Consider the following 19,508-nt stretch of genomic DNA (forward strand, 5'->3'; position numbering starts at 1 on the left):
GGATGGACAACAAATGCTGGGTTTGCCAGCGATGCCCACATCTCATGACAGAATGAAAGAAAATATTGTCAAGGCCCATAGCCTCTGCTGTATCCAATTCCTTCAGCCATTTCTTGATATCACATAGAGTGAATTGAATTGGCTGAAGACTGGCATCAGTGATGCTGGGGAGTTCAGGAAGAGGCCAAGATGTATCATCCACTCGGTATTTCAGGCTGAAGGTGGTTGCAAATGCTTCAGCCTTTTCTTTTGCACTGATGTGCTGGGCTCCTCCATTGTTGAGGATGGGGATGCTCATAAGCCTCTTCCTCTAGTTAGTTATTTAATCATCCACCACCATTCATGACTTGATGTGGCAGCACTGTATATCATTGAGAATTACAAAATATTTCTTTAAATGTTCGCCATTATTTATCTAATGTCATGTCTTTTAATCTAATTTCTCAATCTACCTTAGCCAACTCACCCCTCGCTCCTCTTTAATTGATTTTATTTAAGTTTAACACTCTAGTTTTAAGTACAACAGTCTCAAACTCAATTTGAAATTCTATTGTATTATGATCACTCTTCCCCAAAGGATCCCTTACCATGGAATTACTAAATAACCCTGTCTTATTACACAGCCAAGATCTAAAATAGCCGACAAAAACAAAATACTGCGGATGGTGGCAAAAGTTAGAAATGTTATAGGTTTTGAGCAAGTGAAAGGGGGAGGGTGGAAGAAGAATGAAAGGGAAGTCTGTGATAGGATGTAGTGCAGGAAAGATTAAATGACAAAACGTTTCATGGTGCAAAGCCAAAGGCAGTGGTAATAGGACCTGTGGGAGTCAGTGGGCTTACAGTGAATATTGGTTGATAGCATATCCCCAGAAATGGAGACAGAGGAGTCAAGGAAGGGGAAGGAAGAGTTGGAGATGGACCATGTGACGGTGAGCGAAGGGGTGGATATTGGAAGCAAAGTCAATTAAATTTTCCAGGGCAAAAGCAGGAAACATTCCACGAACTCGTTCTCCAAACAACTTCTACCAATTTGTTTTGTCCAGTCTATTTGAAGATTAAGGTACTCCATGATTATTGCATTACCTTTGCTACAAGTTCCTTTTATTTCTTGATTAATACCATATCCAACTGTATAGCTACTGTAGGGGCCAATGAACCACTCCCACCAATGTTTTCTGCCCCTTGTTATTTCTTATCTCCACCCATCCTGATTCTACTTCTTGAACTTCTGTACCAACATCCTTCCACATTACTGTCTTTATGTTGTGCTTTATTATCCATTTTGTCTGTCTTTTCAAAATATAAAGTGCCCTGGAATATTTCCAAACTTGGTCACCATGCAACCACAATATTGTAATGGGTATTAGATCAAACCCACTTATCTCTATTTTACCATTAAATCGTCTGCCTTTATTATCAATTCTTCATGCATTCAGAATAAGCATTTTTAATTTTAAACTTTTGACCATTTTCCCCTGATTTTACCTTATTCGCTGAGGTACTATTACTGTTAAACTCTCTGGGCTGGATTTTGTTATGGAGGCAGGAAACAAGAGCTGGGTCTGGTTTTCGGTCAGAAACCCTCCTCCGGTGGGAAATTGATTTAGGTTCAGATTTTCAAATGGGAAAGCCTTTAATTGGAATGGAGATGGGTCTGCCATCCTCTTAGATCCAGTGGGGCTGGGAATGGAGGTGAGTCAGATCAAGCATGGGGTTCGTGTTGACACCCCACGGCAGCCATCACTGAGGCTGCTGGTTGTCCTGAGGGAGAGATCTGCAGTCTATGCCAAAATCTTCCACTGCACCAGAGGGAAGCGTGATGTCACAGGGGAGCTGGAGGCCTGGCATTAGGGGCAGGGCAGATCCTCGCTTCATTGATGCCTCCCTGGATCTAATGCTGGAGGCTGTGAGGAAGAAGAGGGAGGTCCTCTTCCAGGAAGATGGCAGGAGGAGGCCACCTGGTCGTGTAGCAGGGGCACCCCTCTGTTCAGTGTTATCCCCCTCCATCTCCTCTTCCTCCTCCTCTCTTACCTCCTGCTCCTTCCAGAACTTCACTGTCCTCAAGCTCCACACCTCTCCAGAGGGCCATGTTATGAGAGTGCAGCAGACCACCATAATAACGGAGACCCTTGCAGGAACGTTTTGGAGGGCGCCACCCGACCGATCCAGGTACTGGAAGCACATCTTCAGAATCCCAATGGCTTGCTCAATGATTGGCCTGCTAAGCAGGTGGCATTGATTGTATTGTTTCTGTGCCTCTGTCTGGGGCTCCCGTAGAGGGGTCAGGAGCCATCTCTTCAAGGGATATCCCTTGTCCCCTTGGATCCATCCATGCACTTGTGGGATGGAGTGAAGATCCGAGGCAGTCTGGACTGGTGGAGGATGTAGGAGTAATGGCAGCTGCCAGGAAAGCGAGCATGCACATAGAGGAAGCTCTCACTGTGGTCGCAGACCTATTGGACATTGATGGAGTGGTAGCCCTTCCTGTTGATGGATCTCACTGGCCAGTCACTGGGTGCCTTGATGGCCACATGGGCAAAGCAGTGATGCCCCTGCATCTGGGGGAATCCAGCAATGGAGGCTGAACCCAGTGCCCTCTGTGCCTGCACAGGCCCATCTGTGTCGAAGTTTGTAGTCTCCTGCCCTCCTGAAAAGGGCATCCGTGACTTGCCTGATGGCCTAATGAGCTGCTGTGAGATGCCACCTAGCTCCACATCCACAGCTGATCCCTGGAATGACCTGTTTGAATAGAAATTTAGGGCAACGGAAACCTTGACAGCTGCAGGCAGGGAACTGCCATGGGGGTGGTGAGGCCTCAGGTCATTGTGGATCAGAGCACACAGGACTGAGACCATCTGCCTGGATAGACCCAGCCTCCTATGGCACTAGTGCTCTGTCGTTTGCAGGTAGCTGACTCTTGGGCGATAGACCCAATGGCTTGGATAGTGCCGTCCTCTCCTTGCAGCCCCCTGCTGTGCTGCTCTGGCCTCCTGCTGTCCAGGAGGTTGTATCTGTCGCAGCTTATCCTGGCTGCTCTGTCCAATGTCAGAGTAGACTGTTCCCACTGATCTCCCTCAGCTGGGCTTTATGCATTCACCAGGCCTTGCCCTGCCAACCCCAGCAGCCCAAGTGATGCCAGCGGCCTCACATCCCACTCCTCTTTCCTGCTACTCACCACTGAGAAAAGCAAGTCTTACAGTTGCAGCAATGGCCACTCTGTTGCACCTTTGAAGCAGCCGAGCTTTTTTTTTGTGACTCTACATTATTTTAATCAGCCCTTCCCATAGCCCTCATGCCCTCTGCATTGTTCATTTCTTCTACACCTTGCAATGTCCAGATATGGTGTTCTCCCATTCAGTTCCATTGAAATTCCCAAACTACGGCTAACAAGTCTGTTAATGAGCTCCACAATTAGCTCAACAATTGGAGGTGTTCAGAGTTGCTGTTCCCCCACTTCTGACGTCCCTTTAAAAGTAGCTTTGTTTTCCGGAAGAGGCAAGACCTGCTGCCGATCTCCAAGAACACAATCTTCAAATCGCACGCACACCGACTTCCACCTATTTCTACTCCCAGCGGGTTTTAAAAATCCCGCCCTCTGTCCCTTCCTGTCACAACCTGCATATTGTTGCCCAAATTGCAAGACTGCTCTATGGCCTTGACTTTTCCCTTTTGGTTTAAAATTTCCCCTCACATGCATGCGCCCAACCCTTTTTAATGTAAAGCACTGGTTATTCAATTTGCAAGGACACTGGTCCCAGCCCAGTTTAACTGGAGCTCAACTCAATGGAAAAACTCCTACTCTTTTCAGTACTGATCTCAGAGCGTCATGAAACCCCTCTCTTCAAACGTGCATTCAACTGATCATCCCGAGAGCACGTCGCAGTGTCCACACTCACATTGACAGCAGGTTCCTGATCATCCCGAGCATGTCCCAGTGTCCACACTCACCTTGACTGCTGGTTCCTGATCATCCCGAGGATGTCCCAGTGTCCACACTCACTGTGACAGCTGGTTCCTGATCATCCCGAGCATGTCCCAGTGTCCACACTCACCTTGACTGCTGGTTCCTGATCATCCTGAGCATGTCCCAGTGTCCACACTCACTGTGACTGCTGGTTCCTGATCATCCTGAGCATGTCCCAGTGTCCACACTCACTGTGACTGCTGGTTCCTGATCATCCCGAGCACGTCCCAGTGTCCACACTCACTGTGACAGCTGGTTCCTGATCATCCCGAGCATGTCCCAGTGTCTACACTCACTGTGACTCCTGGTTCCTGATCATCCCGAACATTTCCCAGTGTCTACACTCACCTTGACTGCTGGTTCCTGATCATCCCGAGCACGTCCAAGTGTCCACACTCACTGTGACAGCTGGTTCCTGATCATCCTGAGCATGTCCCAGTGTCCACACTCACTGTGACTGCTGGTTCCTGATCATCCTGAGCATTTCCCAGTGTCTACACTCACCTTGACTGCTGGTTCCTGATCATCCTGAGCATGTCCCAGTGTCCACACTCACTGTGACTGCTGGTTCCTGATCATCCTGAGCATGTCCCAGTGTCCACACTCACCATGACTCCTGGTTCCTGATCATCCCGAACATGTCAGTGTCCACACTCACTGTGACAGCTGGTTCCTGATCATCCCGAACATGTCCCAGTGTCCACACTCACTGTGACTGCTGGTTCCTGATCATCCCGAGCACGTCCAAGTGTCCACACTCACTGTGACAGCTGGTTCCTGATCATCCCGAGCACGTCCAAGTGTCCACACTCACTGTGACAGCTGGTTCCTGATCATCCCGAGCATGTCCCAGTGTCCACACTCACCTTGACTGCTGGTTCCTGATCATCCCGAGCATGTCCCAGTGTCCACACTCACCTTGACTGCTGGTTCCTGATCATCCCGAGCATGTCCCAGTGTCCACACTCACTGTGACTGCTGGTTCCTGATCATCCCGAGCATGTCCAGTGTCCACACTCACCATGACTCCTGGTTCCTGATCATCCCGAGCATGTCCCAGTGTCCACACTCACCTTGACTGCTGGTTCCTGATCATCCCGAACATTTCCCAGTGTCCACACTCACTGTGACTGCTGGTTCCTGATCATCCCGAGCATGTCCCAGTGTCCACACTCACCATGACTCCTGGTTCCTGATCATCCCGAACATGTCCCAGTGTCCACACTCACCATGACTCCTGGTTCCTGATCATCCCGAGCATGTCAGTGTCCACACTCACTGTGACTGCCGGTTCCTGATCATCCCGAACATTTCCCAGTGTCCACACTCACTGTGACAGCTGGTTCCTGATCATCCCGAACATGTCCCAGTGTCCACACTCACTGTGACTCCTGGTTCCTGATCATCCCGAACATGTCCCAGTGTCCACACTCACTGTGACAGCTGGTTCCTGATCATCCCGAGCATGTCCCAGTGTCCACACTCACCATGACTCCTGGTTCCTGATCATCCCGAGCATGTCAGTGTCCACACTCACTGTGACTGCCGGTTCCTGATCATCCCGAACATTTCCCAGTGTCCACACTCACTGTGACAGCTGGTTCCTGATCATCCCGAACATGTCCCAGTGTCCACACTCACTGTGACTCCTGGTTCCTGATCATCCCGAACATGTCCCAGTGTCCACACTCACTGTGACAGCTGGTTCCTGATCATCCCGAGCATGTCCCAGTGTCCACACTCACCATGACTCCTGGTTCCTGATCATCCCGAGCATGTCAGTGTCCACACTCACTGTGACTGCCGGTTCCTGATCATCCCGAACATTTCCCAGTGTCCACACTCACTGTGACAGCTGGTTCCTGATCATCCCGAACATGTCCCAGTGTCCACACTCACCTTGACTGCTGGTTCCTGATCATCCCGAGGATGTCCCAGTGTCCACACTCACTGTGACAGCTGGTTCCTGATCATCCCGAGCATGTCCCAGTGTCCACACTCACCTTGACTGCTGGTTCCTGATCATCCTGAGCATGTCCCAGTGTCCACACTCACTGTGACTGCTGGTTCCTGATAATCCTGAGCATGTCCCAGTGTCCACACTCACTGTGACTGCTGGTTCCTGATCATCCCGAGCACGTCCCAGTGTCCACACTCACTGTGACAGCTGGTTCCTGATCATCCCGAGCATGTCCCAGTGTCTACACTCACTGTGACTCCTGGTTCCTGATCATCCCGAACATTTCCCAGTGTCTACACTCACCTTGACTGCTGGTTCCTGATCATCCCGAGCACGTCCAAGTGTCCACACTCACTGTGACAGCTGGTTCCTGATCATCCCGAGCATGTCCCAGTGTCCACACTCACTGTGACAGCTGGTTCCTGATCATCCCGAACATGTCAGTGTCCACACTCACTGTGACAGCTGGTTCCTGATCATCCCGAACATGTCCCAGTGTCCACACTCACTGTGACTGCTGGTTCCTGATCATCCCGACCACGTCCAAGTGTCCACACTCACTGTGACAGCTGGTTCCTGATCATCCCGAGCACGTCCAAGTGTCCACACTCACTGTGACAGCTGGTTCCTGATCATCCCGAGCATGTCCCAGTGTCCACACTCACCTTGACTGCTGGTTCCTGATCATCCCGAGCATGTCCCAGTGTCCACACTCACCTTGACTGCTGGTTCCTGATCATCCCGAGCATGTCCCAGTGTCCACACTCACTGTGACTGCTGGTTCCTGATCATCCCGAGCATGTCCAGTGTCCACACTCACCATGACTCCTGGTTCCTGATCATCCCGAGCATGTCCCAGTGTCCACACTCACCTTGACTGCTGGTTCCTGATCATCCCGAACATTTCCCAGTGTCCACACTCACTGTGACTGCTGGTTCCTGATCATCCCGAGCATGTCCCAGTGTCCACACTCACCATGACTCCTGGTTCCTGATCATCCCGAACATGTCCCAGTGTCCACACTCACCATGACTCCTGGTTCCTGATCATCCCGAACATGTCCCAGTGTCCACACTCACCATGACTCCTGGTTCCTGATCATCCCGAGCATGTCAGTGTCCACACTCACTGTGACTGCCGGTTCCTGATCATCCCGAACATTTCCCAGTGTCCACACTCACTGTGACAGCTGGTTCCTGATCATCCCGAACATGTCCCAGTGTCCACACTCACTGTGACTCCTGGTTCCTGATCATCCCGAACATGTCCCAGTGTCCACACTCACTGTGACAGCTGGTTCCTGATCATCCCGAGCATGTCCCAGTGTCCACACTCACCATGACTCCTGGTTCCTGATCATCCCGAGCATGTCAGTGTCCACACTCACTGTGACTGCCGGTTCCTGATCATCCCGAACATTTCCCAGTGTCCACACTCACTGTGACAGCTGGTTCCTGATCATCCCGAACATGTCCCAGTGTCCACACTCACTGTGACAGCTGGTTCCTGATCATCCCGAACATGTCCCAGTGTCCACACTCACTGTGACTCCTGGTTCCTGATCATCCCGAACATTTCCCAGTGTCCACACTCACCATGACTCCTGGTTCCTGATCATCCCGAACATTTCCCAGTGTCCACACTCACCATGACTCCTGGTTCCTGATCATCCCGAACATTTCCCAGTGTCCACACTCACCATGACTCCTGGTTCCTGATCATCCCGAACATTTCCCAGTGTCCACACTCACTGTGACTCCTGGTTCCTGATCATCCCGAGCATGTCCCAGTGTCCACACTCACCTCGACTGCTGGTTCCTGATCATCCTGAGCATGTCCCAGTGTCCACACTCACTGTGACTCCTGGTTCCTGATCATCCCGAGCATGTCCCAGTGTCCACACTCACCTTGACTGCTGGTTCCTGATCATCCTGAGCATGTCCCAGTGTCCACACTCACCTTGACTGCTGGTTCCTGATCATCCCGAGCACGTCCAAGTGTCCACACTCACTGTGACAGCTGGTTCCTGATCATCCCGAGCATGTCCCAGTGTCCACACTCACCTTGACTGCTGGTTCCTGATCATCCCGAACATTTCCCAGTGTCCACACTCACTGTGACTGCTGGTTCCTGATCATCCCGAGCATTTCCCAGTGTCCACACTCACCATGACTCCTGGTTCCTGATCATCCCGAACATGTCCCAGTGTCCACACTCACTGTGACTGCTGGTTCCTGATCATCCCGAACATGTCCCAGTGTCCACACTCACCTTGACAGCTGGTTCCTGATCATCCCGAGCACGTCCAAGTGTCCACACTCACTGTGACAGCTGGTTCCTGATCATCCCGAGCATGTCCCAGTGTCCACACTCACCTTGACTGCTGGTTCCTGATCATCCCGAACATTTCCCAGTGTCCACACTCACTGTGACTGCTGGTTCCTGATCATCCCGAGCATTTCCCAGTGTCCACACTCACCATGACTCCTGGTTCCTGATCATCCCGAACATGTCCCAGTGTCCACACTCACTGTGACTGCTGGTTCCTGATCATCCCGAACATGTCCCAGTGTCCACACTCACCTTGACTGCTGGTTCCTGATCATCCCGAGCATTTCCCAGTGTCCACACTCACCATGACTCCTGGTTCCTGATCATCCCGAGCATGTCCCAGTGTCCACACTCACCATGACTCCTGGTTCCTGATCATCCCGAGCATGTCAGTGTCCACACTCACTGTGACAGCTGGTTCCTGATCATCCCGAGCATGTCCCAGTGTCCACACTCACCATGACTCCTGGTTCCTGATCATCCCGAGCATGTCAGTGTCCACACTCACTGTGACAGCTGGTTCCTGATCATCCCGAGCATGTCCCAGTGTCCACACTCACCATGACTCCTGGTTCCTGATCATCCCGAACATTTCCCAGTGTCCACACTCACCATGACTCCTGGTTCCTGATCATCCCGAGCATGTCAGTGTCCACACTCACTGTGACTGCCGGTTCCTGATCATCCCGAACATTTCCCAGTGTCCACACTCACTGTGACTGCTGGTTCCTGATCATCCCGAACATGTCCCAGTGTCCACACTCACTGTGACTCCTGGTTCCTGATCATCCCGAACATTTCCCAGTGTCCACACTCACCATGACTCCTGGTTCCTGATCATCCCGAACATTTCCCAGTGTCCACACTCACTGTGACTCCTGGTTCCTGATCATCCTGAGCATGTCCCAGTGTCCACACTCACTGTGACTCCTGGTTCCTGATCATCCCGAGCATCTCCCAGTGTCCACACTCACCTTGACAGCTGGTTCCTGATCATCCTGAGCATGTCCCAGTGTCCACACTCACCTTGACTGCTGGTTCCTGATCATCCCGAGCATGTCCCAGTGTCCACACTCACCTTGACAGCTGGTTCCTGATCATCCCGAGCATGTCCCAGTGTCCACACTCACTGTGACTGCTGGTTCCTGATCATCCTGAGCATGTCCCAGTGTCCACACTCACTGTGACTGCTGGTTCCTGATCATCCCGAGCATCTCCCAGTGTCCACACTCACCTTGACTGCTGGTTCCTGATCATCCCGAGCATGTCCCAGTGTCCACACACACCTTGACAGCTGGTTCCTGATCATCCTGAGCATGTCCCAGTGTCCACACTCACTGTGACTGCTGGTTCCTGATCATCCCGAGCATGTCCCAGTGTCCACACTCACCTTGACAGCTGGTTCCTGATCATCCCGAGCATGTCCCAGTGTCCACACTCACCTTGACTGCTGGTTCCTGATCATCCCGAGCATGTCCCAGTGTCCACACTCACCTTGACAGCTGGTTCCTGATCATCCCGAGCATGTCCCAGTGTCCACACTCACCTTGACTGCTGGTTCCTGATCATCCCGAGCATGTCCCAGTGTCCACACTCACCTTGACAGCTGGTTCCTGATCATCCTGAGCATGTCCCAATGTCCACACTCACCGTGACTGCTGGTTCCTGATCATCCTGAGCATGTCCCAGTGTCCACACTGACTGTGACTGCTGGTTCCTGATCATCCCGAGCATGTCCCAGTGTCCACACTCACCATGACTCCTGGTTCCTGATCATCCCGAGCATGTCAGTGTCCACACTCACTGTGACTCCTGGTTCCTGATCATCCTGAACATTTCCCAGTGTCCACACTCACCATGACTCCTGGTTCCTGATCATCCCGAACATTTTCCAGTGTCCACACTCACCATGACTCCTGGTTCCTGATCATCCCGAGCATGTCCCAGTGTCCACACTCACTGTGACAGCTGGTTCCTGATCATCCTGAGCATGTCCAGTGTCCACACTCACCTTGACTGCTGGTTCCTGATCATCCCGAGCACGTCCCAGTGTCCACACTCACTGTGACTGCTGGTTCCTGATCATCCTGAGCATGTCCCAGTGTCCACACTCACTGTGACAGCTGGTTCCTGATCATCCCGAGCACGTCCCAGTGTCCACACTCACTGTGACTGCTGGTTCCTGATCATCCTGAGCATGTCCCAGTGTCCACACTCACTGTGACTGCTGGTTCCTGATCATCCTGAACATGTCCCAGTGTCCACACTCACTGTGACTCCTGGTTCCTGATCATCCCGAACATTTCCCAGTGTCCACACTCACCATGACTCCTGGTTCCTGATCATCCCGAACATTTCCCAGTGTCCACACTCACCATGACTCCTGGTTCCTGATTATCCCGAACATTTCCCAGTGTCCACACTCACCATGACTCCTGGTTCCTGATCATCCTGAGCATGTCCCAGTGTCCACACTCACTGTGACAGCTGGTTCCTGATCATCCTGAGCATGTCCCAGTGTCCACACTCACTGTGACAGCTGGTTCCTGATCATCCCGAACATGTCCCAGTGTCCACACTCACTGTGACTCCTGGTTCCTGATCATCCCGAACATTTCCCAGTGTCCACACTCACCATGACTCCTGGTTCCTGATCATCCCGAACATTTCCCAGTGTCCACACTCACCATGACTCCTGGTTCCTGATCATCCCGAACATTTCCCAGTGTCCACACTCACTGTGACTCCTGGTTCCTGATCATCCCGAACATTTCCCAGTGTCCACACTCACTGTGACTGCTGGTTCCTGATCATCCCGAACATTTCCCAGTGTCCACACTCACTGTGACTCCTGGTTCCTGATCATCCCGAGCATGTCAGTGTCCACACTCACTGTGACTCCTGGTTCCTGATCATCCCGAGCATGTCCCAGTGTCCACACTCACTGTGACTCCTGGTTCCTGATCATCCCGAGCATGTCCCAGTGTCCACACTCACTGTGACTGCTGGTTCCTGATCATCCCGAGCATGTCAGTGTCCACACTCACTGTGACTCCTGGTTCCTGATCATCCCGAGCATGTCCCAGTGTCCACACTGACTGTGACTGTTGGTTCCTGATCATCCCGAGCATGTCCAGTGTCCACACTCACCTTGACTCCTGGTTCCTGATCATCCCGAACATTTCCCAGTGTCCACACTCACTGTGACTGCTGGTTCCTGATCATCCCGAGCATGTCCCAGTGTCCACACTCACTGTGACTGCTGGTTCCTGATCATCCCGAGCATGTCCAGTGTCCACACTCACCTTGACTCCTGGTTCCTGATCATCCCGAGCATGTCAGTGTCCACACTCACTGTGACAGCTGGTTCCTGATCATCCCGAACATTTCCCAGTGTCCACACTCACTGTGACAGCTGGTTCCTGATCATCCCGAGCATGTCCCAGTGTCCACACTCACCTTGACTCCTGGTTCCTGATCATCCCGAGCATGTCAGTGTCCACACTCACTGTGACTGCTGGTTCCTGATCATCCCGAGCATGTCAGTGTCCACACTCACTGTGACTGCTGGTTCCTGATCATCCCGAACATGTCCCAGTGTCCACACTCACTGTGACTCCTGGTTCCTGATCATCCCGAACATGTCCCAGTGTCCACACTCACTGTGACTCCTGGTTCCTGATCATCCCGAGCATGTGCCAGTGTCCACACTCACCCTGACTGATGGTTCCTGATCATCCCGAGCATGTCCCAGTGTCCACACTCACCCTGACTGATGGTTCCTGATCATCCCGAGCATGTCCCAGTGTCCACACTCACTGTGACTCCTGGTTCCTGATCATCCCGAACATGTCCCAGTGTCCACACTCACTGTGACTCCTGGTTCCTGATCATCCCGAGCATGTCCCAGTGTCCACACTCACCCTGACTGATGGTTCCTGATCATCCCGAGCATGTCCCAGTGTCCACACTCACCGTGACTGCAGACTCTTGATCCTAGAGAGCATGTCCAAATGTCCAGCTGAGTATTGCTCAATCACATCCTTCACATCATATGGTCGTAGAGTCTCTTTGAACTTTCTCTTGGCAACGTGAAACTTCACAATCCTGGAGTACACCAGAGGAATTGCATAACATAAGGATTAGGAGCAGGAGTAGGCCATTCAGCCCCTCAAGGCTGCTCTTCAATTCAATACAATCATAGCTGATCTTCTACCTCAACTCCTCTTTCATGTCTGCTCACTTGCTTCCCTCAGAGATCAACAATCTATTGATTTTAGTCTTGAATATACCGCCTGGAGGACGTCTTCATCTCTTCGTCTTGTTTCAGTGTCAACGGGGGGCTCGCATGCTGAGTGGAAAATTCCTTAATAGGCCCTTTGATTGGCCCAATGGGCTACCCGCCACTTACCCGTCACCTGCACAACCCCAACCTCCGGTCCTGCCTGAATGAAAATGGCGTGGAGGAAGGACCATGGCAGGAAACTGTCATGCCAGCCTATCGTGGGAAAGTGTGGATCTGCCTGCCTCTAGTCCTGCCTCCACAGGCGAACAAAAATTCTGCTCCATCCACTGATTGACCAATTGGTCACAGAGATATTGTTTCCCCAGATTTGTTTTGAACATCCCCCCTTCAAGCTTAGGCCGTGTTCTCAGGTTCTACTGTCTGGACAACGTGAAACATCTTGTCATGGTCCACATTATCCAATGCCTTCAGAATCCCAGCAGCTTCCCAAGCAGCTCTCAATCCTAGCACACTGCTCATTAGAAAGAGTAAAGGAGTCTCCTGCAACACTTCACCTGATAGCCCTGATCACAGTTTTGAGCACAGGTGTGAGTTCCCCCATCGAGAACTCACAATGACCTCCTCTCGCATCAAAACCTTCATCTGTACCCAGAGCAGCATCTGTGAGAATTGAACAAAAAGTTTGTTTATTTGTTGCTGTAAAGTCTAGAAAGAGTGAATCAGACTTGAGTTTCTCTGATTGGAAATGTTTGATTTCTCCCTTTTCTAACTCAATAATCAAAGACAGACCTATCGCTAGCAGAATTTCATCCTTTACAGTTCAATGTAAATGGGATGTCCCCTCGAAAGGTAGTCACAGGGTCAGCTTTCCCGGGTCACAGGGGTCACCTTCAAACATCCAGGCCTGGGTTATGGAGGTGTCTCAGGAATGTGGCAACTGATGACAACTAAATCGTGGACATTCCTTTCACTTTCCCCAACATGCTCAGCCCACCCCCACTTCTCATGAGTTTACTGGGACCTCTCCCCATCTCCTTACCACAATCCACCCCACCCACAACACTCCCTCCACCATTGCCATTGCCACCCCGCCCCCCACCCCCGACTGCACCCCACCAATGGTCAATGAACTAACGGAGTGTCTCAGAGATCTCTCCTGTGACAAAGCTAGCTTGCCAGTGATGTTTGTGACCTGAGTTGGGAAGGTCTGGACGGGCACAGGCCCTGGGCCCTGGAGTGTCTCTCTCTCACCGTCCAAGTCTCTCCGCGACTGACAGCCCTTATGACGGAGCGATGGTCGGAATCGAGTCCGATCGTTGAAGCTCCAGCTCTTCGGCACTTTGGTGGGACTACCGTCTGTGGTTAGGTCATTGCCAGGTGACAGGTGGTCTGCTGCTAGCGAGGCCTGTCTGCCCTTTATACCTTGACCCCTGGGACTGGTCATTCGGACACGCTCCTTTAAACTTAATTTGTGGCTAAACAGAAAAAAAGAGACAGAATATGAATTCAATACTTGAAACTCACAAATCACTTCAATCTCACATTAATCTCTGAGTCATGGGCACTCACTGCTGGCAATTCAACCCTTCCCTATTTAACCCTGTTCAAAACTCAGGCTAAATTTCTCATGATAGAGACATAAAAAGAGAGTAGAGACAGAGCAAATGAGGGAATAGAGACTCAGAGTAAGGGATGGGAACAGAGAGAACCAGAGAAAAAGGAGGGAACAGGGAGAACCAGAGAAAAAGGAGGGAACAGGGAGAGCCAGAGAAAAGGATGGAACAGGGAGAACCAGAGAAAAAGGATGGAACAGGGAGAACCAGAGAAAAGGATGGAACAGGGAGAACCAGAGAAAAAGGAGGGAACAGGGAGAAACAGAAAAAAGGAGGGAACAGGAACCAGAGAAAAGGAGGGAACAGGGAGAACCAGAGAAAAGGATGGAACAGGGAGAACGAGAGAAAAGGAGGGAACAGGGAGAACCAGAGAAAAGGAGGGGACAGGGAGAACCAGAGAAAAGGAGGGAACAGGGAGAACCAGAGAAAAGGAGGGAATGGGGAGAACAAGAGAAAAGGATGGAACGGGGAGAAACAGAAAAAAGGAGGGAACAGGAACCAGAGAAAAGGAGGGAACAGGGAGAACCAGAGAAAAGGATGGAACAGGGAGAACCAGAGAAAAGGTGGGAACGGGGAGAAACAGAAAAAAGGAGGGAACAGGACCAGAGAAAAGGATGGAACAGGACCAGAGAAAAGGAGGGAATGGGGAGAACAAGAGAAAAGGATGGAACAGGGAGAAGCAGAGAAAAGGAGGGAACAGGGAGAACCAGAGAAAAGGAGGGAACAGGGAGAACCAGAGAAAAGGAGGGAACGAGGAGAACCAAAGAGAAGGAGGGAACAGGGAGAACCAGAGAAAAAGGAGGGAACAGGGAGAACCAGAGAAAAGGAGGGAACAGGGAGAAACAGAAAAAAGGAGGGAACACGAAGAACCAGAGAAAAGGATGGAACAGGGAGAAACAGAAAAAAGGAGGGAACAGGGAGAACCAGAGAAAAGGAGGGAACGAGGAGAACCAGAGAGAAGGAGGGAACAGGGAGAACCAGAGAAAAAGGAGGGAACAGGGAGAACCAGAGAAAAGGAGGGAACAGGGAGAAACAGAAAAAAGGAGGGAACAGGAAGAACCAGAGTAAAGGATGGAACAGGGAGAAACAGAAAAAAGGAGGGAACAGAGAGAACCAGAGAAAAGGATGGAACAGGGAGAACCAGAGAAAAGGATGGAACAGGGAGAACCAGAGAAAAAGGAGGGAACAGGAAGAACCAGGGAAAAGGATGGAACAGGGAGAAACAGAAAAAAGGAGGGAACAGGGAGAACCAGAGAAAAAGGAGGGAACAGGGAGAGCCAGAGAAAAGGATGGAACAGGGAGAACCAGAGAAAAAGGAGGGAACAGGGAGAAACAGAAAAAAGGAGGGAACAGGAACCAGAGAAAAGGAGGGAACAGGGAGAACCAGAGAAAAGGAGGGAACAGGGAGAACCAGAGAAAAGGAGGGAACAGGGAGAACCAGAGAAAAGGAGGGAATGGGGAGAACAAGAGAAAAGGATGGAACGGGGGGAACCAGAGAAAAGGAGGGAACGGGGAGAAACAGAAAAAAGGAGGGAACAGGAACCAGAGAAAAGGAGGGAACAGGGAAAACCAGAGAAAAGGATGGAACAGGGAGAACCAGAGAAAAGGTGGGAATGGGGAGAAACAGAAAAAAGGAGGGAACAGGAACCAGAGAAAAGGAGGGAACAGGGAGAACCAGAGAAAAGGATGGAACAGGGAGAACCAGAGAAAAAGGAGGGAACAGGGTGAACCAGAGAATAAGGAGAGAACAGGGAGAACCAGAGAAAAAGGAGGGAACAGAGAGAACCAGAGAAAAAGGAGGAAACAGAGAGAACCAGAGAAAAAGGAGGGAACAGAGCGAACCAGAGAAAAGGAGGGAACAGTGAGAACCAGAGAAAAAGGAGGGAACAGGGAGATCCAGAGAAAAAGGAGAGAACAGGGAGATCCAGAGAAAAGGAGGGAACAGGGAGAACCAGAGAAAAGGAGGGAACGAGGGGAACCAGAGAGAAGGAGGAAACAGGGAGAACCAGAGAAAAAGGAGGGAACAGGGAGAACCAGAGAAAAGGAGGGAACAGGGAGAACCAGAGAAAAGGAGGGAATGAGGAGAACCAAAGAGAAGGAGGGAACAGGGAGAACCAGAGAAAAAGGAGGGGACAGGGAGAACCAGAGAAAAGGAGGGAACAGGGAGAAACAGAAAAAAGGAGAGAACAGGGAGAACCAGAGAAAAGGAGGGAACGAGGAGAACCAGAGAGAAGGAGGGAACAGGGAGAACCAGAGAAAAAGGAGGGAACAGGGAGAACCAGAGAAAAGGAGGGAACAGGGAGAAACAGAAAAAAGGAGGGAACAGAGAGAACCAGAGAAAAGGATGGAACAGGGAGAACCAGAGAAAAGGATGGAACAGGGAGAACCAGAGAAAAAGGAGGGAACAGGAAGAACCAGAGAAAAGGATGGAACAGGGAGAAACAGAAAAAAGGAGGGAACAGGGAGAACCAGAGAAAAAGGAGGGAACAGGGAGAGCCAGAGAAAAGGATGGAACAGGGAGAACCAGAGAAAAAGGATGGAACAGGGAGAACCAGAGAAAAGGATGGAACAGGGAGAACCAGAGAAAAAGGAGGGAACAGGGAGAAACAGAAAAAAGGAGGGAACAGGAACCAGAGAAAAGGAGGGAACAGGGAGAACCAGAGAAAAGGATGGAACAGGGAGAACGAGAGAAAAGGAGGGAACAGGGAGAACCAGAGAAAAGGAGGGGACAGGGAGAACCAGAGAAAAGGAGGGAACAGGGAGAACCAGAGAAAAGGAGGGAACGGGGAGAACAAGAGAAAAGGATGGAACGGGGAGAAACAGAAAAAAGGAGGGAACAGGAACCAGAGAAAAGGAGGGAACAGGGAGAACCAGAGAAAAGGATGGAACAGGGAGAACCAGAGAAAAGGTGGGAACGGGGAGAAACAGAAAAAAGGAGGGAACAGGACCAGAGAAAAGGATGGAACAGGACCAGAGAAAAGGAGAGAATGGGGAGAACAAGAGAAAAGGATGGAACAGGGAGAAGCAGAGAAAAGGAGGGAACAGGGAGAAGCAGAGAAAAGGAGGGAACAGGGAGAACCAGAGAAAAGGAGGGAACAGGGAGAACCAGAGAAAAAGGAGGGAACAGGGAGAACCAGAGAAAAGGAGGGAACGAGGAGAACCAAAGAGAAGGAGGGAACAGGGAGAACCAGAGAAAAAGGAGGGAACAGGGAGAACCAGAGAAAAGGAGGGAACAGGGAGAAACAGAAAAAAGGAGGGAACACGAACCAGAGAAAAGGATGGAACAGGGAGAAACAGAAAAAAGGAGGGAACAGGGAGAACCAGAGAAAAGGAGGGAACGAGGAGAACCAGAGAGAAGGAGGGAACAGGGAGAACCAGAGAAAAAGGAGGGAACAGGGAGAACCAGAGAAAAGGAGGGAACAGGGAGAAACAGAAAAAAGGAGGGAACAGGAAGAACCAGAGAAAAGGATGGAACAGGGAGAACCAGAGAAAAGGATGGAACAGGGAGAACCAGAGAAAAAGGAGGGAACAGGAAGAACCAGGGAAAAGGATGGAACAGGGAGAAACAGAAAAAAGGAGGGAACAGGGAGAACCAGAGAAAAAGGAGGGAACAGGGAGAAGCAGAGAAAAAGGAGGGAACAGGGAGTACCAGAGAAAAGGATGGAACAGGGAGAAGCAGAGAAAAAGGAGGGAACAGGGAGTACCAGAGAAAAAGGAGGGAACAGGGAGTACCAGAGAAAAGGATGGAACAGGGAGAAGCAGAGAAAAAGGAGGGAACAGGGAGAAACAGAAAAAAGGAGGGAACAGGGAGAACCAGAGAAAAAGGAGGGAACAGGGAGTACCAGAGAAAAGGATGGAACAGGGAGAAGCAGAGAAAAAGGAGGGAACAGGGAGTACCAGAGAAAAGGATGGAACAGGGAGAAGCAGAGAAAAAGGAGGGAACAGGGAGTACCAGAGAAAAAGGAGGGAACAGGGAGTACCAGAGAAAAGGATGGAACAGGGAGAACCAGAGAAAAAGGAGGGAACAGGGAGTACCAGAGAAAAGGATGGAACAGGGAGAAGCAGAGAAAAAGGAGGGAACAGGGAGAAACAGAAAAAAGGAGGGAACAGGAACCAGAGAAAAGGAGGGAGCAGGGAGAACCAGAGAAAAGGAGGGAACAGGGAGAACCAGAGAAAAGGAGGGAACAGGGAGAACCAGAGAAAAGGAGGGAATGGGGAGAACAAGAGAAAAGGATGGAACGGGGAGAAACAGAAAAAAGGAGGGAACAGGAACCAGAGAAAAGGAGGGAACAGGGAAAACCAGAGAAAAGGATGGAACAGGGAGAACCAGAGAAAAGGTGGGAATGGGGAGAAACAGAAAAAAGGAGGGAACAGGAACCAGAGAAAAGGAGGGAACAGGGAGAACCAGAGAAAAGGATGGAACAGGGAGAACCAGAGAAAAGGAGGGAACAGGGAGAACCAGAGAAAAGGATGGAACAGGACCAGAGAAAAGGAGGGAATGGGGAGAAGCAGAGAAAAGGAGGGAACAGGGAGAACCAGAGAAAAGGAGGGAACAGGGAGAACTAGAGAAAAGGATGGAACGGGGAGAAACAGAAAAAAGGAGGGAACAGGAACCAGAGAAAAGGAGGGAACAGGGAGAACCAGAGAAAAGGATGGAACAGGGAGAACCAGAGAAAAGGACGGAACGGGGAGAAACAAAAAAAAGGAGGGAACAGGAACCAGAGAAAAGGAGGGAACAGGGAGAACCAGAGAAAAGGATGGAACGGGGAGAAACAGAAAAAAGGAGGGAACAGGAACCAGAGAAAAGGAGGGAACAGGGAGAACCAGAGAAAAGGATGGAACAGGGAGAACCAGAGAAAAGGAGGGAACAGGGAGAACCAGAGAAAAGGATGGAACAGGGAGAACCAGAGAAAAGGAGGGATTGGGGAGAACAAGAGAAAAGGATGGAACAGGGAGAAGCAGAGAAAAGGAGGGAACGGGGGGAACCAGAGAAAAGGAGGGAACAGGGAGAAGCAGAGAAAAGGAGGGAACAGGGAGAAGCAGAGAAAAGGAGGGAACAGAGAGAACCAGAGAAAAGGTGGGAACGGAGAGAAGCAGAGAAAAGGAGGGAACGGGGAGAAACAGAAAAAAGGAGGGAACAGGAACCAGAGAAAAGGAGGGAACAGGGAGAACCAGAGAAAAGGATGGAACAGGGAGAAGCAGAGAAAAGGATGGAACGGGGAGAAACAGAAAAAAGGAGGGAACAGGAACCAGTGAAAAGGAGGGAACAGGGAGAACCAGAGAAAAGGATGGAACGGGGAGAAACAGAAAAAAGGAGGGAACAGGAACCAGAGAAAAGGAGGGAACAGGGAGAACCAGAGAAAAGGATGGAACAGGGAGAAGCAGAGAAAAGG

General features: G+C 50.8%; 1 protein-coding gene across 1 annotated transcript in view; it reads right to left on the bottom strand.

The window, feature by feature from the left end:
* Positions 1-19,508, bottom strand: part of kcnq5a (potassium voltage-gated channel, KQT-like subfamily, member 5a) — a 138,691-nt gene that overhangs the window by 24,654 nt on the left and 94,529 nt on the right. The window contains 3 exon segments of the mRNA XM_068028417.1: positions 12,232-12,363; positions 13,057-13,162; positions 13,754-13,977. Coding sequence (XP_067884518.1) covers positions 12,232-12,363; positions 13,057-13,162; positions 13,754-13,977 — 462 coding nt within the window.

The sequence above is a fragment of the Heterodontus francisci genome, chromosome 3, assembly GCF_036365525.1.
Source record: "Heterodontus francisci isolate sHetFra1 chromosome 3, sHetFra1.hap1, whole genome shotgun sequence".
Lineage (NCBI taxonomy): Eukaryota > Metazoa > Chordata > Chondrichthyes > Heterodontiformes > Heterodontidae > Heterodontus > Heterodontus francisci.